The sequence below is a fragment of the Haemorhous mexicanus genome, chromosome Z (assembly GCF_027477595.1).
Source record: "Haemorhous mexicanus isolate bHaeMex1 chromosome Z, bHaeMex1.pri, whole genome shotgun sequence".
NCBI lineage: Eukaryota > Metazoa > Chordata > Aves > Passeriformes > Fringillidae > Haemorhous > Haemorhous mexicanus.
The window spans coordinates 62,038,417-62,064,797 of record NC_082381.1 but is presented as its reverse complement, the minus strand read 5'-3'; the positions used below and the strand labels follow the sequence as shown (position 1 = coordinate 62,064,797).

Here is a 26,381-nt window from a genome sequence, read left to right as displayed (position 1 = left end):
AATCAGTCTGGTTCTCTGCTTGGATTAGTCTATCAGCACAGCCTTCAGCACCAGCCGGGTGGGTGTTCTTTGAATGCCTTATGAAGGAAATTTGTATTTTTTTCCTAAACAGACAAAATAAAATATATGCTTCCCTTTTCTTAAACAAAATAAGGTACAGGAAAAATCAAAAGGATACCAATTTGGTATCATGTGGAAGTGGATTCACCCCTCCCCCCTTACCACAAAAAAACCCTCCAAATGCCTTGGATTTATTAGGGCTTAAAAGACTGTAGTTAGAAGTCTTGAGTGAAACCAAACTGTGGTCCATTGGAACAGTCAGCTGTTCCTTCAGGACTTTCTCTGAAAAAAGTCAGAGACACTGTTTTCATTCTATTTTTGTTAGTTCGTAGGGAGGATAGCCTCCATCACATGGTAAGAATGGGACTTAAGCAGTCTTCCTGGTTGATCTGGGTTTGTTGTTTTTTTTTTTTTTAAGGAAACCAGGAGGGAAGAGGATTAAAACAAAAACAGTTGCCCAAACACAGTATGTCCAGAACAGATGCTTGTGTTTCTATGGTAACCATGACACCATATATGCAAATTTTAACAACACTTACAATATTTTTGTTTAAGTTATCAGGAAAGACTGAACACCCTGATTACATGTCCAGAAGTTTCCATTAGCCCTTAAATCTCGAGATTTTAATTTCTCAGGACAATGTTCTATCATGCAAAACAGACTGAGTACAATGACAAGTTGCTTTAGAAATTATTTAATATACAAATGCATACACTGCTTCTTAAAACAACCATGGTATAAAATCTTACCAAATCTCAGTTGACTGCATTGATGTAAATAATTATTTTAGGTTCATTTACATTAGGAAGTCAATTTCTCCAGTAAGGCTTCTATTCCTTTTACATTTTTATTCTGCTTCAGCTTTGGGATGAGCTTTATAAGTCCTTTTTTGACTGTGCTTGCCACATTTTCATCAGTGCTTCGGAGAAGGCTGCAAGACATAGGAAAAAAATGAAGGATATCAAAGGTCAGCATGCAGGTTATAGAGAAAGAAGTGGTCCATGACGGGAAACAATAACTATTTAAGAAGAGTATAGTTCAAGCCAGATGCTATCATCTGACTATATATACTATAAAAAAGATGTAGAACATTCCATAAAATATCAAACATCAAGTCAGAACACAGCCAACAGAGGATAAATCAGTCTGAAAGAAACTGCTGACCCCTATTCACTGCACGTTCAAATACTGAGTCAGAACTGGTTGTTCCGGGTTTCACCCAGCCCGGGCTTCAAACCTGCCAGGCTGGCGACTTCCAGAACTCCCTGGGCCCCAGCCCCACTGCTGGGGCTGCACCATCCTCATGGGGAAAAGGCCTTCCCTTATCTCCAGCCTAAGCCTCTTGTGTTTAAGCTTGTGCCACTGCCTCCTGCTCTCTACTCGTACATTGCTGTGAAAGGAGCAGCTCTTCATCCATCCGCTGGTGCCAGACATGCTCTCAGGAGCCCAGCTGCCCCTTTTTCCAGCTGAAACAAACTTGGCCCCACAGCCTCTCCTTCCAAGCCAAGGGACCCAGCCCAAGTCTATGCCAGTCGCCCTCCATTGAATTCACTCCAGTTGTTGGTGCCTTTCTTTACTGCACGTCCTAAAACTGGATGCAGTGAAGTACATCTAATATACACCAAACACCCTCACTATTATACTTTCATGGCTGCAGTTAGTGAAGAACGATGAAGCTTTATCAGTTCTGTTCTCCTTTTAGATAATACTTTTGGAAACCAAATCAAATTTCCCAGATAAATTCTCTTCCTCAGAAACAAAGAAATTAATAAGCTGTAAAATCAAAAACATAAGCTGTAAAATACTATCTGCTTAGTAGTACCTGTCCTTTTTCCTTTCTTCAGTTAACAGTGACATGTTTTTGGACTGAAGTACAAGATCTGCTGAGTTAATGACATACCTAATTTGCTACTTCAAAGTTGTAAGTGAACACTGGCTAGGAAAGTGCCTTTTACAGACAGTTTGTGGAAACAAGATCAGAACTACAAGTCTAACATAAAAATAAACTAAGACTAGAAACAAATTGTAACACCCATGGTATGAAGCAGGCTGCATGATCCTGCAAGTCCTTACAATCCCTAGGATTCTTCCAAGAGGCTCCCAAATTTACATCAACCTAAAAGCTTATTTCTTACCTACTTTTTACAAAATGATTAGACACGGCAAACTGAACTGAGTAAGACATAAAGGAATTAACGTAGCTTAAGATGAGATTTAAATTTTGTCTCCTTTAGGGCACCAAATCCTGTGCTGGATGGCAACAATAAAGGCAGAAAAGCACTGGATGTCCATCTGACAACACCACAATCTTCAGCTACTTAATTACCAGATTTACTTCTATGACTATGACTTTACAACAACCTTTATCAGCAAATTGTGTTACACTTTTATCTGTAACGGTACCATTTAATTAAGAGGCCTTCTTTAAAACTGAATTCAGCTGAGGGTGATATTTTCTCATCTCCTCTATGACTCATGTGCCCCTGATAAAAGCAAGGAAGTCCAGAATCCTGGAAAAGGCTGTTCTGAACACACTAGTAATTAACAGGGAAAGGTATGTACGCTTCACTCACCACAAGAGACAAGGACCACACAAAGTAGCAAGCCACTCTGGACTGTATTTTACTTATCTCTAAAAGTGAATGCCAGCTTCTGACAGCAATACAAGTGATGGTGCTCTCAAACCACAGGTATGTCAAGACAACGTTAATAATACAGAACATCTGCATGTTTGACAACACAGCCAAAAGACCAACACAGCTGACAGAGAGGGGTATTTTTAAATTACTATTCTCTAAGTTCTTACAAGGTCTAGAAAGCTGGCACCTATGTATTTTGTGGATGTAAAACGTAACTTCCACAGACTACAGAAATAAAGGAAGTCACTTCACATTTGGTGAAGTACATTCTGATCCATGTTCTATCCTGATGATACACATCATCTACAAATTTAAAAATATACAGAAAAGTCACATATAGAAATTTAAACAGGCAAGCATCCATACCATTCATGTACTTACAATACTTAATACACATGTGAGCATGCAGAGGGTCCTCTCATTACCTTTGGGATCCTCAAGATAGTACTAAGTCAGAACCAGGCCCCATATATTCTTATTACAATCAAAAGCAAGTAGGGCAAGGAAAGGAGAAGGTCCAGAGGGTACCAGGTTACTGAGAAGCCACATGCACTGCTTATAACTGACAAATACACTTAAAGGACTAGATAGCCAAAAATTTTCAAATGGACTCACAGAGTAATTCTGAGTTTCAGATCTGCACATATGTGACAGATGGTTTCTGAAAGCCAGCAACAAAACAAAAATCAATCACGGCTTTACGAAGAACTAGCACTGTCTGAAAATTATCTCTGTCTGAAGATTTGAGATTCTTTATGACAAAAGAAGCGTGTTGGTTTTATATGGTCTGGTTTTTCGTAGCTGGGGGGCCACAAAAGTGGCTCCAGTGAGAAGTTGCAGAAACTTCCACCATGTCTGGCTCTGAGGATGACTCTGAGGATGGACACGCTGCTGGCCAAACCTGGACTAATGAGAGATGTTGGTAACACAGCTGTGATGATGTATTTAAGAAAAAATTCAAAATGAAGTAGACACACAGGTTTTTTTTTACCCAGAGAAGAGGAGGAGCTGAGAATGTGTAAGGGAAACAACATGGCAGCACCAACGTGAGTGCAGAGGGAGGGGAGGAGGTGCTCCAGGCACTGGAGCCGAGATTCCTCTGCAAGCTGTGGTGAGACCGTGGTGAAGCAGCTGTGCCCCTGCAGCCCTTGGGATCCACAGGGGATGCAGAGATCCACCCACAGCCCATGCTGGACATGCTGGAGCGCATGGATGCCTGGAGGAGGCTGTGGTCCAGTGGGAGACCTGGTAGAGAGAGAGGGCCCTGCTTCCAGGCTGGAGCAGCCTGTCCTTGGAGGATGGCATCCAGTGGAAGAGTGACCCATGCTGCAGCAGTTTTGGGAGGACTGTCTCCCTGTGCTGTCTGTGGAAAGGAAGAAGGGGGTATAGAAGAAAAAAGTGGGGTTTTTTCAAGGGCTTATTTTACTTCTCATTATCCTCTGCTGATTCTGTTAGTAATAAACTCACTTTCTATCTTTAAGTTAAACCTGTTTTGTACTTGGAGTGTTCTCACCCAGCCCTTATCTTAACTCGTGAACCCTTTGATAATTTTTTTTTTTTCTCCTCTTCCCAGCTGTGGCAGGGGAGGGTGAGTGAGTGACTTTCATATGTTCCTGGCATTTGGTCAGCATCAAACCATGACAAGAAGTATCTGGGTTTTTTAAATTAAAAGGTTTTTGAAAACTCAGCCATTACTTTATGTTAAAAAAATCCCTTGCTGTTACTTTCCAGCAGACTAAATGAATCACTGCTGTACAATTTAGGTAGTCTCTTGACTTCAGTGCATGCAGTTTAACAAAAATGTGAATAATTTCTATGTGATAGTGAGGTAAGCAAGTGTGACATGAAATGAACAAAAGGAGATGGTTATGTTTGTGCGCTCTCAGCTGACTAAACAAAAGGACATCATGCCTAAAAAGTGATCAAGAGACGTTCACTCTAGAAAGAATTTAGATTTAAGTGAAATAAACCAAAGATTACCAACAAAATTCCATCAAACACACAAACAAACAGTCCTACAATATACTTTTTTCTCTTGTTCCTGTCAGTTAAGTTTCATTATGGGTGAAATACTGCCAGTCTGGGAGGTAAGATCCCCCGCTTGGTAACAAAGGACACTTCTCAAGGCTCCACCTGTAGTGACATGAGTAATAGCAGAGATGGAGAAAGACTGCCATTCCTCACAGACTTTTCCACAAAATACACCACTCCTGTGCCAGTTTCTTTAATGATCAATTAACAGTTTCCTGTTTTATCTCAAAGTCTTCAATGTCTATTAAAAGACTATTGTCACAGTGATCGGAAACAGTTATTAAAGTGTTAAATATGGGGAAAAAAAATCTATTCATTTACTTCATAACTTTATTTGGACAATCCCAATAGCTTAGTACATATACCAGCAACATCACATGTTAAATTCATCTGTTCAGCCTTGACTTAAAGGAAAAACATCCAAGCATTAACATAGTGCCAGTGAATAAGCCTTTCTAACAAAACTTCACTGAACATCTGTGCACAGGATCAGATAACTTTAGGAGCATTTGTTGAATTCTAAAGGCCTGTTATAAGAGGCAAAGAAAGAGCATTATCATTTTGGCAGTTGAACAATCTTAACAGCCACATACATATGACTAGTCAGATGTTGTACGAACTGGTTTTGTATCTGAATCGCAACTGCTCTTCTACTACCAGCTCTTCTCACTAGTGATTGAAGTGACAATGACTAAAAAATGTTAGAATTAAACTCAGAATAGCTAACAGAAGTGAAAATGGCTTTTGATGTACCTTGCAAAAGAGCATGAACATTGAAGTAGCCCTACTCTAAACTATGATAAAGAGCAGAGATGGAAAGCAAAGAGCAAGGAATCTAAAATAACTTTGGGAGAGAGAAAAGTCGAGCAGAAAAAAGAGATCAAGGGACATAATGTTCAAAATCTTGTTGTCTGTTTGAATTGTTTGCTGACTTTGGTTCAGTCAAAGTCTTTATGAGGTGCCGGAAGGGCAAGGCTGATAAACAAGTTCCAGAACACAGACCACATACTTCAGGTTATAAGACAAAACCTTGGGTTTCTATGACCTGATACTGACAGGTAGCGATAAACTGAAAGCAGCGATGATTAACACTGCAGTTCACTCCTGATAAAACAAAATGTTAATCTTAATCTGATCCCTGTAGGGTGTTTTTGATTTCACTAGTTGCGTGGTTCACTGCTTCAAATTTGCGAGCCAGTCAGATCATCATAGGCCTTTGCACAGTTTATTCTTATGTATGGTCTCTTCCAAACACTTCCCTGCTTCAGTGTGAGAACTTCTTAGGCTTTGCAATTAAGGCATCAACAGAAAGCAATAATTTACTAAAACAAACAAAACAAAACAATTTCCAGATTTTTGTATGCTGCCACCCAGGTATTCTGAAGTTAATTATTTTAATGTAGCTATTTGTGGACTGCTCTTTTGAGAGTTTTGTGCTTGTAAAACAAGACATGGGAGGCACAATTTTAAAAATAATTTTGTTTTTAATCTTCAGATTTTCTGATACTGAGCTGCTTCCTAGCACTACAAAAGAAGAAACTCAAAGAATAACCTATGGAAACTCTGATTTGAATCTTTCTAATCCCTGTTTCGTTCAAGACTTGCCAGCTGCATTCAAGACAGTACACGCTGAATGTCATTTTGTTGGTAGAAATTTCAATTTCAGCTCTCTCAGCTGTTCAAGAATGCAATGTAATGTAACAATGTAATCTAACCAGAAGTACTCATGCGCCATACTTACCAACAAAGAATAATGGCACCTCGATTTACTTCTGCCCAGGTCTTCAGATTCTCAATACCAACATGTTCTACCAGTGTTCTTCCAAAGCAAACTGCAAAATGTGAGAAAGAAGCAGGGAAAGAAAAAAATGAGGCAGTATCTTTCTACAAAGAAGTCTGTTAAAAGTTCTCTGTAGTTTTGATTTAATCAAATAGTTTTCAGTCCCCCAATTATTCACAAAGTTCTGTCCCCCCAAAATAATTGACTGTTCAATGCAATGCAGACCTTTATAGATATTAGACTGCTTCCAAATACTGCATGGAATTTGTTAGACAACAGCAGCACTGCATAATAGTTTACTATTATAAAGTATGCAAACTTGTTTGTTTTTTAAAAAGGTTGCAAAAGGCTATTAATATCAGAGCAGGCATCCAGTCCAAAGAGAGAACTCAGCAAGAATTACTGAATCATTCTGGTTCAACAGATCATGGTATGCAATATACTAAATACATACACACCTCTGTTAAAAAAATGCTACATTTTTAAGCATCTAACTCTACAACTGAAGGAAAAGAATTTAAACAGAAGTTATTCAAACTTTCAGAGCTAATCCTTTACTGATGCAAAAACTTTATCTTTTTCAGCTGTACTGATGCTGAAGGGCTCTATTTCTTCAGAGGCTTTGAAAGCCTAAAGTGACTTCATACTCATTACATTAACCTAGGGGGACTTCAAGACCCCAGCTGAATTTAATGAACTAAACTGCATGGAAACTGCTCTTTCAACTTAGCCTGCTGAACAAACTTATCAGTAAACAATGCAAGAAACCCCACCCAAACCCAACAAACACCAGCCTCCAACCACTGAAGCTATTTTTCACTGTCACTTTATATCCTAATTTCACCTGAAGACAGGTTAGATTTTACACAATTTGCTCCCCATGTGATAGCAATTTGTTAGGGTTTAATGACAACTTAATAAACTCAGAGCAGCAATTCTCAATGGTACTTTTTGGAGGAAACCAAAGGGAACAGCATGTGATTAAACTGGAAATTCTACAATGTTTACAGAAATAAATCCAGATTACAATCATCATTTCCAATCAGCAAGTCTCTGAAAGACACTCACAAAAGTTTCCCTTTGAACATTTTCAATGACCTGCTTGAGAAGTGGGAAAACAGCCTACTTTCAGAAATACTTATTAAAACAAAACTAACATTTTTAAAGGAAATAGCAGCTACCTGAATGTAGCAAGAGGAAGAGAAATAAAAAGTTTAACAAGATCTGATAATTATACATAGAGAAAAAGACTATTACACAGAGAAGTTCCCCCATATAACACTTTGCTAACGACGGGCTTTCATTTTTTGAGCTTTTTGTATGAGAAAAAGTAATCACCATTAGGATAGAGTGATACACACAGAAGATTTTACAGTTATGTAATAACATAAGTTTAAAAGCTAAATTAAGATGAGAACATCTGTGCCCAATATCTGCCTTATGGAACATAAACTAGTAAAGATGTCCTATTTTTGTGCACAAATAATTTTAGTAACAGTTATAAAGCATTAACCCAGCAGCAGTAATGAACACAGTAAAGATTACAGCCCAGCTTACAAGCACTAATGAAACAGGGGCTCCTGTAAGAAAGATTTCACTGTTTCTACTATTATCCTTAAACTACTATGTAATTTAGCAAAGCTGTCAAGACATTTTAAGCATAGAAATGAACTCTGCCCCAAATATACATTAAAGCACTGAGACTGCTCACATTGCAAAAAAAAGCAAACATATCCTTGGCATTCTGTTTGTATAGCAGCTCACAACAGCAAAAAGATAGAAACAATAACATTACATTTTCCATATACTAGTATACTCAAAGAAATAACTGCAACTATCTTATTTGAGGTCAGATAGCAAACTACTCTGAAGTCAATTGGAGAAATTAAAGCTGTATTTCCAACATACCTTCTTTTCCACTCTCTCTCATTTTTTCATCTTGCTCTATTAACCATTTCAAAACTAGATGGCCTGCTGGATGTTCTGCAATGTGGAGCTTTAAGGGGAATAGACAAACCAAAAAAAACCCAAAATTATTTAGTGATGTGGGTTCAAAATTCAGTTACATGTCTGGCCACAAATACTTCTGCTTGATTTATTCACTCTGCCATCACACTGAGTCATGACCTATGCTAGGCTAGTATTAACAGGTTTGATGTAAGTTTTAAATGGTTACTCATTTAAATTGACCATTTTAACTCTTATCATCTTTCCTGCAACATTTAACTTTCAGTAATATAAACAATATCAACCAACATTTCATTCACCCTTCCAAGGATTTCGTTCTTAATAAACAGAACCTCCTGGTCTGTCTCTGCCAGAACTCCTAGACCTTTCGCATTTCCAGACTTGAAAATCAACTACATTATGGTTTACAGAAAGTTACAGAAAACATGTGTAGTTCACATTAAAATGTCATAAAATGTCTATCAAAGAATGTGAAACACAGACCTAAAACACCACAACTATAGAAATCTGGAGATATCTATCTTCAATACAGCATACATTGTATTTTTTTGTTTTCTAGTCTATGGATACATATCTGACTGAGTTTAACAAAGTAGGGGAGGGGAACTCTTTGAAGAGGAGGTCATACTTTGAAGACAAACAGCTCTTATCTAAGATCTTTCCTTGCATGGAAATATGCATGCCTGAAAGGTAAGAGATGCTGTCCCTCTCAATGTAAACAGTCCAATGACCTATAAAACTTTGCTAAGTGCTTGACTGCACAGTGATAACATTAGACTGTGTAACATGTTTGTCAGCAACCTTTCCACTAAGTATTTAAAGCAGTTCTGAAGATTGAAGATCATGAAGCACCTTGCTCTACAACTCATATGAAATGCTGGCTCAAGCCACCATCTCTCCAGATGCACTAATAATAAACTATGAACTCAACAAGTCAGAAAACAGGATCACATTTAATGTGCAAGTGCTATCAGCACAGTACACTGATGACTTACATAAAGGAAATCAAGACCAAACTTCATTTTAGTAATGCAGAAGATCTGCAAGATCTCAGCATCTTGTCTTCTGCACATTACCTGTCCATCACGGCCCCCTGGAACCAGCTCTTCTGCTGCTAACATAGCAATTGCATCTAGCACAGGCTGGATGTCACCAGGAGCTGTTCTTAAAATATCAGCAACCAAGACAAAAGTGGCTTTGTCTATCACTATTTCTTGGGTATGTTCTTGCAAATATTCTAGCAAAGGTGAGGAAATGGCTTCCAGGAGCTCATGACGACGGAGTTCAGTATTCTTCTTACTGATGAAAGAGACAGTACATTACTGCAGAAGATTTGCACTGTATGCACATCAAGTAACAAGAAATTTCAGAATGTGTGTGCTATTTGAGACATTTAAATCACTGCAAGATTCAAATACAGGCATTACTGTTCCTTCTGTTTCATGTACAATTAAACAGATGTTGGACACAGAATTTAAGAACGCATGGAGTGAAAAGTGTTTAAAGCTGACTGTCTCAAAACCTCCGAGTTTCTTCTTTTAAGTAACATTTACTATTTCTTTTCATTTTGTTATCTCAATTATGGCAATGTATTTTTTACACAGCTTGCTAGTCATCTAGAACTGCTTCTTCTTCAAAAGCTGGTAAGCATCAATGTCAATACCAGACTGAAATCAAATTAACAATTTCCATTCTTATTGCTAGATTTTGAGATATACTTTTAATGCTACCCAAAGCACCAGTAATACATATTACAAATTTTCTTCTATACTGAATTTGATACATGAGCTCACGATCAAAATATATCACAATATCTGCCCTTTACAAAAGGGGCAAACATGTATTATTTATATATATTTGCATTACTTAGATTTATTACAAAGAAAAGTTGAAATTAAATAACAACAAAAAGTTGCATGACTTCTTCTGCACTACTAAGAAAAACCATGTAACCTTCACATCTGAGTTACCTATAGGCATTTCCATCTCCCTGTTGCAGAAGTGTGATGATTTCTGGAACAAAATGTGCAGGATCTCTAGGACTTAGCAAGTACAACAAGACCTTCTTTCCATATTTGTTGTTTATTATATCAGGCAAAGAAGCTTTTATTTCCTGTGGGAGTAAACAAACCACAAGAAAACATTAATGAAATAACAGCTCTTGGTCACTATCAATATTGGAACTGTCAAAAAGTACCAGGAGAAACTCTAAATGACAGAGACATGCTATCTCTTGTTGGTAATGTCTCCATCTTTTTGGAGTCCTCATGAAAGAGAGGGATTTTGTGCTGAAATCTGCCTGAATCCTTACACATGCCAGGCGCTCAGTGTACAATTCCAATCACATATGAAAGTTGAGCGCACCACAGACAGACTTTGGTCCAGGATTAAGATTCTGTGGACCTGAGAGATGATGATAAGAAGAGACTTTCTTTCAGAGGATTTAAAGAGCTTAAAACCCTCCTTTACCTACTAATTCTCAGCCATACTGCCAACCCAGACAAACGATGAATTTTGCAATACTACCAAAAAAAATTCCAAACCAATAAAAACACCCAAAAAAACCCCAAAAACCCACAACCCCCCCCCCCCAAAAAACCCCCAAACCACAAAAAACCTACAAAAACCTCCTTGCTTTTTCTCCCTCTCAAGTTTTTTTATCTTCCTAAAGCTAAATTTTTTTATGGACAGAATGATAATCTCCATAAGGTATCTCTGAAGTCTAACTGCTCTTTGAAATAATTTTAAAGATTGGTTTCCTCTACAGAATATGCTTCAATGCTTGATTTTCAGATGCCCCCACCTCATCATCTGCTACTAGTTTTCACTGACTATCTGAAGAGCTGGTTTTGATCCTAAGATTTTTTTTTTTCTTCTTCCTGCCATCCTTTCTTCATTCTTGACCACACATAAACGCTGATGGGCCGATGTGTATGTGCAAAGGCCACATCGTGTTCTCCATTTTCTGTCTAGATTGATGTTGTAGGATGACCAAACAGTAAACATTCCACTACCTTTGATAATGCATTAATTCTTGATCTCAGATGATTCTGTCACTGAATGACATCTTGGAAGCTCAGCTAGAGACACAGTATCTGAACTAATAAACTCTCCAGAAAGCAGAGTGCTTTTACACACTACAGGAATAGGTCAAATATCTCATACTAGGACAGCTCAGAACTATACTTCCTTAGACCTTTCCCAGAAGTTGTTATATTTCAGACCTGGCTCTGGGAACCAAACCCAGCTGCAATCACAGCTGAAATCCTTGAGTAACAAAATCCAGCTCCACACAAAGATGCTGTAATCACTCCAGACCCATTAGAGAGGCACAGTCTAAGGGCCAAATCACTATGACAGGGTACAAAATCCCAACTACACCCTACACAAAGTTACACAAGGGAAGAATTGTTCCTACTTTGCAAAACAAGCTTCATCAGAACCACTTTCTCCTCATATTCATTTTCCACACACAGAAGATTTGCCTCATCTTTATCTCCCTGCCACTTCCCCTAAACCACCAGCCCTTACAGCTGTAGCATGAGTACTACTGGAAGCAGATTACAACATGTACATCAATGTGAATTTCTCTGCTGAGAGTATGCAAATAGTTTTGCTTGTAAAATCAATAAGGTACCATTATCATTCTGAAGTTTTCCACCGATTTCATCTCTAGAAATATTAGTAGAGCTCAAACTTCTATGATAAAAGACATTGACTTTAAAGAGACTCCAGTCACCCCTTACCCAGAATGAATGTGTATTAAAAGGGAAAATTTCAGCAAGCACTGAACCTAGCTTAAAAATTAATTCAAATAAATAATTAAAATTATGTCTGAAATGCTACAGTCTGCTAGGAAAAGAAAAAACTAATCATGATACATAAATATAATGACACAGAAAAGATAGGAAGCATTTAAATAGTTTAAAAAAGCAAAAAAGCAGATGGATTCCTACTTTCATCCTCCTATACACTGATAAACACATTGATACTATTTAATATACTATTTTAGGAGAAATTAAATTACTTACTGATATAATTAACTGCTTCACAAGTTTAGTGTCATCAATGCAATCAAATGCTGCCAGCAAGACCAGATGAGAAAATTCACCCTGCAAAGATGAGACATCAGAAACCACACGCAGTCATTTTTCATGAATATACTAACTGATTTAGAATCAGGATTTCAAAGGGTTTGTCTCAAACATAATTCAACATGAAGCAAAAGCAAATTCTGACTACTGTCACAGAATGAGAGAAGTGAAACATTTAGGTTTCTCTCCAAAAGCAAGGCTTGTTAAAAGAAATATGCTGTTAAAACAAAGGTATATCTTCCATTTCAAGTGGGTATACTGTTTTACCACGTTCAAGCTATTAATCTGATCCTACTGTATTATCAACATTTGAAATCATAGTATTTTCCCTACAGCAACATTACATACAGACTTTATTTCTATTGTTGATTTGCTTGCAAGTGAACTAAGTCACATACAATGTTTTTGGAGATCATATCTCTGCAATGAGCCATACAGTCTTTATTGCACTGCTGGAGATCAAGTCTCCAGTACACTCATAAAGGCCACAACCAATTCACTTGTATGTCAGTGAGGCTCTACATCGAAGTGAAGCTAGATCTTCTGTGCTCCAGTATTGTGTCAGTTATTATTTACCCACTGTCTCATATTTCCATATAATATATAATTTATAAAATGAAACAATTCATTTATTCTAGTGGAAAATTATGGAGAGAAAGATTACCTAGTCCAATGGCCCTCAAAGTGGGTTGCACAAGACAATCATTGTGGTGCAGACAGAAAATATTTTTGGAACCATTAATAAAAAATAAAAATAGGCTCTGGTTATTTTTATCTCATTCTTTCAAATTTTCTATTATAATGTGCACTACTGGAGTAGTAAAGGCATGTGATTTATACATAAATATATATTTTGGGGATACATGCCCAGGATGTGATCAAAATGCTTGAAGGCCACTGACTGAGATCACAATAACTATTAGCAAATAAAAAAACCCAGAGCAACCAGAAACAGAAGTTTAAAAAGCTCTTTTTTACAGCTACAGTTTTGCCCAACTCCATGAAATCTGGTTTCAATTGTTACTCTGCTGGTGCTGCAGACTCCAAACACGTTATTCATTAAAAAAGAAAACTGACTTCTTCCATTGTATTCCAATGTATTTTGAATCTTCCTGACTTGAAAAAAATATTGAGCATCTTCTAAGAAATACACATGTTTAGAGAGCCTTTTCAATGACATCTGCAGCATATCTTGATTTTAATTCCTCCTCTTTATACAGGCTGCTTTACTCACAACCAAGGAGAATTAACCAATGAACTGCATGAAGATGCAACACAAAGTCTGGATCAACAAAATAAAAAGTAGAAAGAAAACTGAGGAATAATAATGAACTCAGCCACAATGAAGCATAGCACTACATGTAGTGCTCAAAATGAAGATTCTTGGCATGTCTAAAAATATTCCATACAGTTCAATTAGTTTATACAGCTATTTCAAGACTGGTTTTATTAAGATCTCAAAATTATTCCGAGTACCAAAGAACATTCAAGCTAGCCTCTATCAAATCACTAGTTTCAGAGACTATGAAATAAATGGTTAATGAACACTCACCGTTGCTATTTTTTCAACATACGTCTTCATAGTTTTTACAATGACTTTTCTGTCCTATCCAAAAGAAAAGAGGAAACTCAAATGAGCCTAGAATACCAGTGATTCTGAGTAACTAAACTATTTACACCTTTCAAAAAGATAATCTTCAATCTGCTTTCTAAGGCAAAGGCAACTACTAAAGACTCACAAATATTCTATTACTTTACACCCAGAACCACCATGGAAAGTTAAACCTCAATTGTGACCTGATCCCAGAGAGATCCTGTGGTATATTTACAAGTCCAGATCACCAATGGGATATGTAAAAAAACCATGGAAAAAACCACAACAAGCAAAAAACCCCAAACTATCACATATGTTCACTCATATTTTGTCCATTAATTAAATAAGAATGCATTTCATCTCTTCATTTGGAAAGAAACATATTCAATAGAACTTAAAACTCTAACTTGGTTTAAACCCCTATTACGAGCAAGAATATTTTGCCAGAAAGTTCCCTACCTGTATTTTTGGCTCTTGGAATCACTGCTCAGTCTTCTTTGGATCCATTACTACGCCTAGATCCTACGAACTTAATTTTTTTCTGCATTCTTTAAAAAGTGGACTATTTTAATAAGCCATCTTTTTTATTTTTTTAATATAGAAAAACATAGGAGGCATTACAGTATTTCCAAGATGTGATGACATGTATTAAACCAAAAGATGTTCTGGACATTGTATCAGCTGATGAAACTAAAATCCATTTCCTGTAACATTTTGCAAGTCCTGGCATTCTAAAGCCAAACATGGTTTCGCATTATGACTTCTTTACTGTACTCTTCCTACTGTCAGTTTCACTTATATTAAGAAATCCATGGGATAAATGAAATGCCAATAACCTTATAGTGGAAAAATTACTCCATGTGTCACTGCCAAAACCTCTGCTAAAAATAAAAGGAGATGCTTCTGCTATAAAAGTTCTAATGAAAGCATTTGATTCACAAAAAAGCACTGCTTAAGTTTGCCAATAGATAAAGACGGGTCAGTTTTTAACCTTGCTCTCAAATTGTTAATTGCTTTAAAATGCAAGCAGAAGGTCCCATATGGGCAGTCAGAGAGAACTAAGTAGAGGGAAACCAAACATTACCTTGGGAGTGCCATGCCATAAGCAGTGCATTGCTACTCGGGCTCCATCGTGAGTGTGTGCCAGGTAGATGACAGCCTCTCTGATAGCTTCTATCATTTCCTGGGGAAGAAAAGGTGATAAAGGAAAAAGATCAAAGAAAGCAAAAAGATCAAAGAAAAGGCTTGAGGAACTCAAGGCAGATGAGCAAGAAGAATTATTTTGTCTGCCCACATGGTACTGCTCTACACTCCATCACTGCCTCTACAGAAAAACTCCCATTTCCCTGACCTCCCCCAACAGGAGTCCAAAAGACTGCAAATGACACAAGCTTTCTCTCTTTAATATTACACTATTCATCATAATCATACCATGAAATCACAACTGTATTGAAGCTTGTCAGCTGTCCTATTACAAAAAATTCAAGAAAGGGTGATCAGAACTGAGACAGAAATTAGAGAAAAAGACAACCATTAATTCAGGAATAAATCTTTGAAGCTGATACATATTCATACATACAGAATATGAGCCAGAAAGTAAGAACTAAAGTTATTTAAGCAGCAGCTTATGTTATAAATCAGGTATTACAAGACATAGTCAGAAGTTTTGTCTTCGTATCAAAGGAATGAAGTTTTCTGAAGCTATCTGACAATACCATCAGCCAAAGAAAAAAATAAAATCAAATCAAATTACACCCTCTTGGGTTACTAGATACTACTTCTGTTACTATCCAATAGATTTCCTCAAAGTGCAGCTCCCACCAATGCCTCTTTCTATCCCTAGTTCTTCTTGCTCTCCAGCCAAAAGCTCCAAGCATTTTACCACTTATTTACAAACTGCTCAGTCACAACACAATTGATGTCACTACCTCTAAGCACAGGCAGGAACAGATCTGCAGAAGGGGTTTCTAAACCCCAAAGAGCATGTCCATATACTAGCACATTTGCACAGAAAGCCAAGCAAGGAGATACGACCTTATTCCCCTGATTCATGCGAGCTTGTGAATACAAAAGCATTCTCTGACATAGCATTACATAAAACCATGCACAGAAATGCTCTGGGTTCTGAAGATTTGGACTCAGAATAGGCCCCAAATAGTCCACTTCCCTACCCTTAGCTTTGGGTTTATTAACAGTAACAAAGAAGTACTCAAGGAGTCCAGTGTGGCAGAAAGAAGCAAGAGACAGCAAGTTTAGAAGGCTCTGCCTGACTTGAAGTGAGATGGTTCTGAGCTGCAGAACCAAGGTCAGGCTGACAGACAGACCTTGAAGACAGGTAAAGTCAAACAGGATACCAGAGCTTAAACCATGTCATATCACACAGACAGATTTAGGCCTAAATATAAGAATGTCTGACATAATCTTAAACCTGCAATTTAATACAGATATAGCAAACTAAGTTTTGGCTGCTGAGAGAAGGGCCAATTTCATTGTATTTTGGTCAAGAGATTTTTGGACAACCACTACAAGTTGTTAAGAAACTACACATTGGAAAGCTAAACTACTGCAAGCAATGGTCCTCACTTTAATTACATTCTCCAGCTACTGAGAAGGGTCATTTAGCATCAAAGTCATCTCACTTTTTCAAAAAAATTCAAGTATCACAAACACTTGCAAAAGTTCACTGTAGCTATAAATCTCCATACAACACTACTCTCCCATCATCTATCCAGAATCACCAGATGTGTAGAACTCTATTAATGAAAGATGTGTATTTTTGTCTAGTTAACTTACAACATTTTCACAAGAAGATAAAAAGCATTCCACAAAAAGGCAAAAGAAGACAAAAAGCAAAATAAAGATACTTACAGATCTTTGTTTCTGAAGAGCGTAAGTGAAGAAGTCCAAAAACACCTTATGTACCAGTGAGTGCTTTATCACTGCCTCTCTGTATTTGGACAGATGAAAATAAGCAACAAGCTCCCCACAAACAATCATTTTAAATTATGTTAGCAATGCCTCATTAGTATTTTAAAAAGTTAGGCAGCATGGTGAGCAAAAAACACACAATCATTTTGGATTCAGATGTTCAACATTTACAGTATGTGGAAGATTCTAACAAAATTTACAAATTATAGAACGTATCTTCTTCACTGGAGAAGCATATCTAATAATGCATTATGGAAATATATCGTAGTGCAACATTTCTACCAATTGTCTGACTGGGATAGAGGACGCTTTAACTCATAGAAGGGGAGTTCAGAATTAAGGGAAGATACTCATTATGACACCTGGGACAAAACCATAGACTATTCAGCACAGCAACATTACAGCTTGAAAGAGTATCAGTATCACTGTCATCTGAACTTACAAATATACTAGTTGTATGTCAGAAACAAACTGATTTGTGCTAGACTGTCACACATTCAGCTGATTTTGTCCTTACTTTTGTGCCATTGGTGTAAGAATCTGCTTCATTTCATCCAAGATGGCCTCTCTCTTTTCAGGCTGAGCTTCTAGCACTTTATCCAGCGTTGGGGTAGCCTGTGTCTGAAATTAATGCAGCACAATCAGACATTTAATCGTACCAGTAAGAATCAGAGCTCATAGAAAATTACAATGCTTAGACCTTTTTCAATCAAAGGTCAGGAATATCAAAAACAGAATGAATTTTCTGCAACACTAAAAATATTTACAATTTTAAAAATAAAAAAGCTACCTTTTCTGAGTATGTCCGAAGCTGGAAACTTCAGTTTCCAGAAATTAAATATTCCTCTTTGGCAAACAAAACCACTTTTACAGCCTGAGCTGCTTCTTGCCAATTACATCAGCTCTTCATGGCAGACAGAAGGCAAAATACATAAAACTGGCACTGTGTTAAAGTGCTCCTGAACTAAGCAGAAACCCTGCTTTAGGCACACATCAGTGGGTACACAAGTTAATGAACTGAGAAGCTAACAAAGGCCCAGGAAATTCCAGCCCAGGAACAGCAGAGAGGGGGAATATATACCATATATCTTACACACAGAAGTACTTCCTGGTATGTGAACAAAAGAATTACACTGCTAACTCTTTTAAAATAACCTGCTGTGAGAAGAAAAGTCTGACTCGATAGACAATAAGAAGAAATAGTTTTTAAACCATCCCTGCTACTTTATCAATACTACACTGCAATTTTTTATAAACGTACATTGTGCCGAATCTCAGTTTTGCACCACAATGTATGGCTACTTAAAGCAGTTATGCCAAAAATACCAGAATGATGGAAGCTAACAGTGCCCTTCATTTCATGGGCTCTTTGACTCTCAGTACAAATTACAGCCCATAATCACAACAACATGCCTCTCTACCACTCAGTACTGCAAAGTGCCTAACTAAAACTTAAAATAACCTATTAAGAAAATACAGGTTCAGAAATGAGCTTTTAATTTCTTAAGATGATTTTAACAGAAATCTTGGGTATAAGGGAACATGTGAAAAAATCATTAGAGTGGAGTTAGTAACTGTGTAAAACAGTTCTGTTTTAGCAAGACTTTGTAGCAAATTTCTAACCCTAATGGATACCAACTTTACAAGTCATCAAAAATAAAAAACAGAATCCAAAAGAATGGAGGTTGTAGTTTTTAAGAAGGTTCCAACTGCCTGGTGAGCATCCACCATAGACCTAGATTTCAGTGGCGTTTGAACTCAAGTCCTACAGTCTCCACGCGAAAAGAAAACAAAGAAAAAAATTAAGTCTAAATGGAATACTGTATGTTGATACTGGCCCATTCTGCCCACACTCAGTTTTCACAAGACATAAGATAGTTCTGACACAAGAGTCATCTACAGTATTAATGAAGAATTATGCCTAAGTCTTACTTCAGCAAGGATGATACCAGCCTAGGCACTATGAGAACTGAAACTACATAAGAACAAACTGTCTTTGATGAGCAAAGCAAGCTCATACATGTACATAGCATATTTTACATAGCTCAAACTAAAACAACCCACAACAATTTCATCTAAACTAGAAATGTGCAAGTAATCATTACATTTAAACATGCTAAACTAGACTACCTTTAGACAGCTGACAGAAAAAAATATTATCAAAAGAAATAGTAGGTAAGATAGGACATTAGGACATTACTAACACAACATCTTATGGGCTAAACTGTCCTAAACTACAAAGTACTGAAATACTACCTTGTAAACCTGGAAAGTGTTCCCATATAGCTCTTCTGTCAGCATATTTCTCTGCTCCAGAATGGCTTTGTCATTATATGCATATTCCACCACAGCAGATGCTTCGGCATGACGGAGCATTTTTTTCACATGGCCTTTAAAACTTTTTATTATTTCTGCAACTTGTGCTTTTGTCCTGTTTTACAGGGAAATACAAATAGCAATAGTTAAAACTTCTAGAGATAAGCTTACCTATTGATAGTCTTATTTTTAGAAACACATTTAGGTAGTAAGTTTTATCACAGAAACCATGAACTTTATGAATCTGAATCAGCCTTATAGCACTGGGAAAATAGGTAAAGAAAGCCAGGAATGTGGGAAAATTGTAAGGCATTTCAAGGGAAAGGAAACGGTGAATAAATTCTAGAGAATAACAAATGCCATACTGAAATGCTTAGCGAAGAAAATTTTTAAAAGCCAGTGTTTTACATACAGCAAAGATCAACTTTGACAATAAATTTAACCTTTTTTTTTGGTCATGTTTTCCTTGACATGTACAGCATTAGCTTTATTTCTTGCAAAAGGAAAAATACTGTTAGCAGCCCCCTGTCTTTACTCCATAATATTGGAAAGATGTTGACAGAGACATACTTTTTATTCATGGTTGATCCACTACAGATTAAGAACCAGCATTCACACTGGAAATGAAAAAACTCTGATAAGCAAATTCACTTGATACTCACCCATACATAAGAAACTTCTTCACAATATTTCTGGAATATTTTGACTTGCTCAATTCTATTAAGCTATCTAGAAGAAGGGAGAAACATTCAGATGGCTTATTTTTCACTACATTAACTCCATTAAATGATAAGTCATTATTTAAATAAGTATGAAGAGTTCACTAAAAATGATGCATCAGTGCAGAAAAAAAGGTAAAAATATTCAAGAGAAAACAACATGGTTTGTTAAAATCTTTTCTAACCACAATACAGAAGCATGTAAGAGAAATGAAAGTACCTTTCAATTCTTCAAATGTCTCTTGCCTCTGCTTCTCATTACCATACTGAATAAAGCACTGGATCACCCGGGTTGAATCGTGCGCAAATGCCAGCTTAAGGACAGAGATATTTTGTTACTCTAGGCCATTCAAAAGGCAGTATGCACCATAATTACTTTAATGTATGTGCTCTCTGGTATAGTTTCATCCCACATGTAATGCCAATTATAAAATTAGAAAAGCAGTTACCTGCTTATTACAAACCAAGAATAAATGATTTTTGCCCCTTCACAAGTACTCTATCAAAGAAAATACAGACAACAGCTGCTGACAATTAAGAACAAGCATTAAGGTTTTCCATATTGAAATAAAACCATTAAATGGTATCTCCATTTTGTTCCTCTTCTTCATAATTTCAGAGTAAGTATGATGAAACAGTTCCACTTCAGCACAGAATATGAAAAGCTCAACATGCTCCTCACTGAAAATTGATACACTTCAAGAATAAAGCAGAAAGACTGTCTAGTATGATTAAGCATGAAGACACTAACTTGCCTAGAAAACTGCAAAGCAACAATTGTGACTAATCAAACCTCTTGAGCTCCTGAACCCCAGCTAACATCAAATTTCACAATACTAAACCTACTTGGCAGCCTTTTACAACAGCAAGCTCACAGACAAAGCATCCCAGGACTACTGTCCTGAAATGCAGGTGCCAAATGCAGTCTCTCAGCCCTGTTTTTATTTTTTTTACTCAAAGTTTCACCATTTGTTAAAGAAGAATTTGTGAATTTGTGCACTAGGCCATTACTATTTTCTTACCTTTTTAATTTTCCCATGAAGAAGCTTCTGTAGGTCATTCATCAGCTTTTCTCGTTTCTCCTTATTGCATTTCTTTCTAGAAGCAAAAAAAATCTAGTAAAACAATTCTAACTGAGGAAGCAGCTTTTTTTGTAGTATGATTCACTTATATCTATAAATTAAGAAGCAAGACAGTACAAATAGAACCAGATTGGCCTCTGCCAATCCGAATTTATACTGTCTATCATTAACCGTGTACAGAGATGTGATTAAGTTGTTTCAGTTTGTGGAAATCAAACCAGAATTCCACACTTTAACTTAATTCTTTTTTTTTGAGTAAAAATTTCAAAAGTATTTTTTGAAACATAAACTCAAATTTGCAATCAGAGTTGCTTACAGGTCCAAAAATCTGTAAGCATGCAAAGCACAAACACTCAGAACAAGCAAAATAATCTTTTACTTGCTGACATGGGGCACCAGTTCTACAATTACACCCTCAGACAGAAACAATGAACCTTCACATAAAACTCAAGCAGTAATCCCACTGCAGGATCAGGCTGAATCTGTGCATGCTCTGTATTTCAGGGCTGAAAAAGCCAAAAAAATGCAATTTCTTAAGCAATTACTCACAAATTTATGAATTTTAGCCTAAAATACAAGTTCAATCCAGATATTCCTAGGACCATAGGTCAATACTCTGTTTGATCTACCTAAAAAATTGCATGCAATGTTACTGCTCACTCAGGAGATTCAGTTTGGAAATACAGTTTTATATAATTACACAAGATGAGAAAAACGGTATTCTGGTAATTTATGACTAGAAGTCAACAGAGTGGAAGAAAAAAAGTCATTACCTTCTCATGCCTTCCCATATTTGTTTAGATTTTACAATTATGTCATAATTACTTTTATCATTAATTTGTCTGGTTTGCTTTAACTCTTTCCTTTTCTTTTTGAAGTCATTCCAATTTGGCTTCTTAGAATCTGACCCTTAGGAAAAAAATAAATATATTTTCTACAGTCAATAAATAAAAGAGCAGCAATAGAATTCTTTACCAGTCTAAACTGTGGCAGTTCAATGACTTGAATTACTAACAATTCAGGACTTTTGCCTGCAGTTACCCAACCAGCCATAAATCTTGAATAAGTATGCTAAGCTAGTAATCTAGACTACTGGGGGAACAAGGCAAACAATTAATTTTCCTCAAAACTGTCACAGGATGCATCACAAATCCCTTAATAGCTTTGACTGAATTGACTGAAGATGTACTTAGCAGCTATGGCTGCCCCAATAATTCTCCCATTTTAGTTTACTTGTAATTCATGCACTCCTTTCCCCTCTCCCAAAAGGAGAACCCTAACTCAAAGATACATATCTGAAAACTCTATACAAGAAAAAAAGTTAAACCCTTTTTACATGCCTAATCTTTTTACTCAAGCAAATTCCTTAAGCTTGGTATTTTACTATACAACCCTTGTACACTACCACACAATGAACTGGGGCAAAATAATATTATAAAAGGGCCGCAAATTATGCGTTAAAGACACCACCCAAAATTTGTATCGCTTAAAGCACTGTTCATTGGTATTTAGCAGCATGTTCTTAACTGTTTGACGCATTCAAAAACCTGTGTTTTCCTTTTTACAAAGCATATTATTGATTTTTATATCCCACTCCTAAAGCAACAGTGACAAGAAAAACTTGTAATGCTTTGAGAGCAGTGCAATACAGAGTCTTTAATTTACTCTTATGAATAATATTTAAAGGTTTACTGTGGGTTTCCTTTTTTTAAAAGCAGCCTAATAAAAACATTGTTATTAGATTTTCAGGCATCTAGTGCATATTCAAAACATGCAAGAACAGCAATAATAAAATACTCGACACAGTCTACTGTGCTTCAAATAAATGACGTATTTCTGCAGAACTTCAGAACCCCTCATCTAAGAACACACTTCTCATTTTATAACACTGATTAACTGCCCCAGAGGAGCTTTACTTAAGGGAAGAGGATGGGACAAGATGAAGCTCTCAAGCAGAAGGAATTAATTTGAAAAAGAAATCCATTTAAACATGATAAAACCAAACAACTATTTAAGCTTTTTGCATAAACACCAGAAAGAAAAAAAGCTGTACAACATAAAAGCAGTGTTAACACCCATTATGCTTTTTTTTTTTAATCTTAGAGGATGTGACTAGATAGTCTGGACCACAGAAAGGAAATAATGTAAAGAATAATCAACTTTGTTTCATGAATTTCTGTTCCAAAGCTTACAGCAAGTACTTTTAGAACAGTCCAAAACATACTATGAAAAGCTCTGTGTTTGCAAATCAAGTGTAACAATTGCCAGTTTCTAGCTGACCACTAATGCTGCCACTAAAATAAACAGAGCTTTAGGATGGCATCACAATTTTAAAATTTGCTACTGTCTCTTTACTTTTGACTTCCAAGAAAACTCCAAAGCGTTGATTTTCATGGCTTGACTAAGCCTCAAGCTTAGTCAAGTGAAGTAATTTTTCCCACAGCAAAGACAAAACAGGAAATAAACCTGGAGTTATTCAGCCAATTTGGAAAGGCAGACAGAAAGAGGAAAATCTCGGTAACAATGTGTTTTCCAAAACCTGGTTACCCTTGATATCCAGGCTTAAAAATCTGCTCACCTCCCTCTTCACCATCCTGGCACTTTCTCTTCTTTGCAAACTTTTCTGGTTGCTGTTTATTCTTGAATTGTTTGACAGTAGCTTTTCCAGGTCTTAACTGTCCTTTAACGAACTTCTTGGAAATGAATTTAGGCTTTTCTTCCTCATCTCCTTTGTTAAAGACTTTCTTTGGTAGACCTGAATCTATTAACCAACACAAAAGAAATTAAAATGCCATCACATAGCTACTGTTGCTTCAAAATAAAAAAAAAAAATTAAATTACAGTAAAAAGAATTAAACTACCTTCTAATAACAATTCTGTATTTAACAAAAATTCTTATGTGCTTCTCAAAGCTGGTGTTTTCACTGCAGCCTTTGAGTGTGTATGTTTTCTCTAGGGAAGTTCTGCCCAGGCATTATCTTCTGGGCAGCAGTGTAATAGCTCAGGCATAAAAAGGATTATTCCATATTAACAATTTCACCATTCCAAACATCTACGTCATCAATCCCCAAATTCCCACTCTTTTCATAGCTCATGATCAGAGCTGTTTCAACATCATCTGTTCAGAGGCAGCAGTGAAAGGCATCTTCTCAATCCTAACCCATAGCAGGTTTCCATCTAGCTTCACCTCTCAGACAATTTTGTCTTAATGTAGGAACGCAAAGTCTAGAATCAAAAGGTTATCAACTTCAATTTTTAACTGAGAATAGTTTAGGTGAATCAAACAGAGATGAAGTGCTTGCAATGCAAACTGTTTAATGCATTTCAGCAAATTAGTGGCTCAGAGTCAGTACAGTTTTGAATACAAGACAGAGTTAAAGAATGGCTGTGGCTGGGAGGCACCTCTTGAAGTCATCTGGTCCAACCCTCCTGCTCAAAACCAGTTGTCCAAGACCATGTCTGGGTGGTGTCTGACTGACCTAAATCTGGTAAACTCCACCATCTCCAGGGGCAACCTGTGCCCATATGCAGTCACTCCCAGAGTAAAAAGGTCTTCCTGATACTGAGAAGGAATCTCCTGTGTTTTAGTTTATAGCCACTGTTCTCTGGTCCTGTCACTGGGCACTACTGGAAAACATCTGGCTCTGTCTTTGAAGCTTCTCTTCAGACACCTGTACACATTGAGCAGATCCCCCTCAGCCTTGTCGTCTCTCTGGGACAGGCTGAACTATCCCAGGTGTCTCATCCTTTCCCACCAGAACAGATGCCCTGGTCCCCGCATCATCTTTGCAGCCCTTCACTAGGCTCTCTCCAGCATGTCGTCTGTATCTCTGTTGCACTGAAGAGCCAGAGCTGGACCACAGCACTTCAGGTGAATCCTCACCAGGGCTGAGGAGAGGGCAAGGTTCACAGCCCTCAAACTGCTGACAGCACTCCTCCTAATGCAGCCCAGGATGCAGCTAGCCACCAGAGCACACTGCTGGTTCATGTCCAACTCCGACCACCTGGAGCCCCTGGGCTTTCCCCAGTATTTTCCAGTGCATGTTGGAGCTGTTCTCTTCAAGCTGCAGGACTTTGCCCATTGCCCCTTGAGGAACTTCACCAGGTTTCTGCCATCCCATTCATCCGACCTGCTGACATCCCCCTGGAGGGCAGCATGACCCTCTGGTGCATCTAACGCTCCTTGCAGTTCTGTGTCACGTGTAAATCTGAAGATGCTGCACTTTGCCCCATCATCCAGGTCTTCCATGAAGCTGTTGAACTAAACTCAACCTTGTACTCACTCCTGGGGTCCACTGCTAAACAGTGGTCTCCAAAAAGCATACCAGTCTCTGGTCGTTCAGCCAGTTTTCAATCCACCTCACCAACTGCTCTTGCAGCCCTTAATTCATCAGCACCTCTGTGAGGATCTCAAAGGAAAGAGAACACTGTTAAAGTCTTACTGAAGTCCTAGCAAAAAACAGCCACTTCTCGTTGATCATCTGCCAAACTAATAGTTTCAAAACATGAACTTACCAAGAGAGAAAAAAAGCATGCCAGAACACAACCATAACCATTAAGTCAGGGCTCCTACTGACGACCCTTCACCTTCTTACCATTATCTTTTTTAAATCTCCTTTTCCCATGCGGCGCTTTTCCACGAGGTCCTTTTCCACTCTTCCCCACGAACTTCTTTTTACCCTTGTTCTCCATCGCAGCAACACTGCAAACGGAGCAAGAGACAACAATATTAGACCGCCGCGGCTTCTCCGTGAGGGAAAGACAGCCTGCGCCTGCTGCTTAACACCCACGGCGAAGTCAAACCCTCCCAGTGGACGGTGGGGTACCAGAGGCCGCGCACAGGCAGGCAGGCTCGGCCCGGCCCTCCCGCGGTCTCCGTTGTCCCGGCCGCCCAGCCCCGGCCCTCCCGCGGTCTCCTCTGTCCCGGCCGCCCAGCCCCGACCCTCCCGCGGTCCCCGCTATCCCGACCGGCCCGCGGCTCCCGGGCCCGCCGCTCTCACCGCACACGTGCGGCCCGCCCGCGCCTGCCGGCTGCGTGTCCAGAGCGCCGCTCCCCATTGGCCGCCGCGCTGCTGCCGCGCGACAGTGCCGCGCCGCCGTGCCGTACAGCGCGCCGGGGCGCTCCCGTGCCGCCGCGCGCGTGGCACCTCCCGGCTGCGGGGCGGGGAC

The 26,381-nt window shown here is 38.0% G+C and overlaps 1 protein-coding gene across 2 annotated transcripts; it reads right to left on the bottom strand.

Moving 5' to 3' along the window:
- Nucleotides 1–739: 739 nt before the first annotated feature.
- Nucleotides 740–26,335, bottom strand: PUM3 (pumilio RNA binding family member 3). Of its 2 annotated transcripts, none has more exons than XM_059873712.1 (18): nt 26,213–26,335; nt 25,808–25,914; nt 23,791–23,973; nt 21,986–22,121; nt 21,153–21,228; nt 20,351–20,444; nt 20,074–20,140; nt 19,352–19,526; nt 17,613–17,716; nt 17,036–17,114; nt 15,252–15,350; nt 14,126–14,179; nt 12,511–12,591; nt 10,450–10,592; nt 9,556–9,778; nt 8,420–8,507; nt 6,473–6,563; nt 740–992 (listed from the first exon to the last, which is right to left on the bottom strand). In XM_059873712.1, exons 2-18 carry the CDS (start codon nt 25,902–25,904, stop codon nt 863–865), a joined length of 1,920 nt encoding a protein of 639 aa, XP_059729695.1. In that variant the 5' UTR covers nt 25,905–25,914; nt 26,213–26,335; the 3' UTR covers nt 740–862. The 2 variants fall into 2 exon arrangements, with proteins under 2 accessions (XP_059729695.1, XP_059729696.1); XM_059873713.1 differs by having other exon boundaries at nt 26,181–26,250.
- Nucleotides 26,336–26,381: the final 46 nt, after the last annotated feature.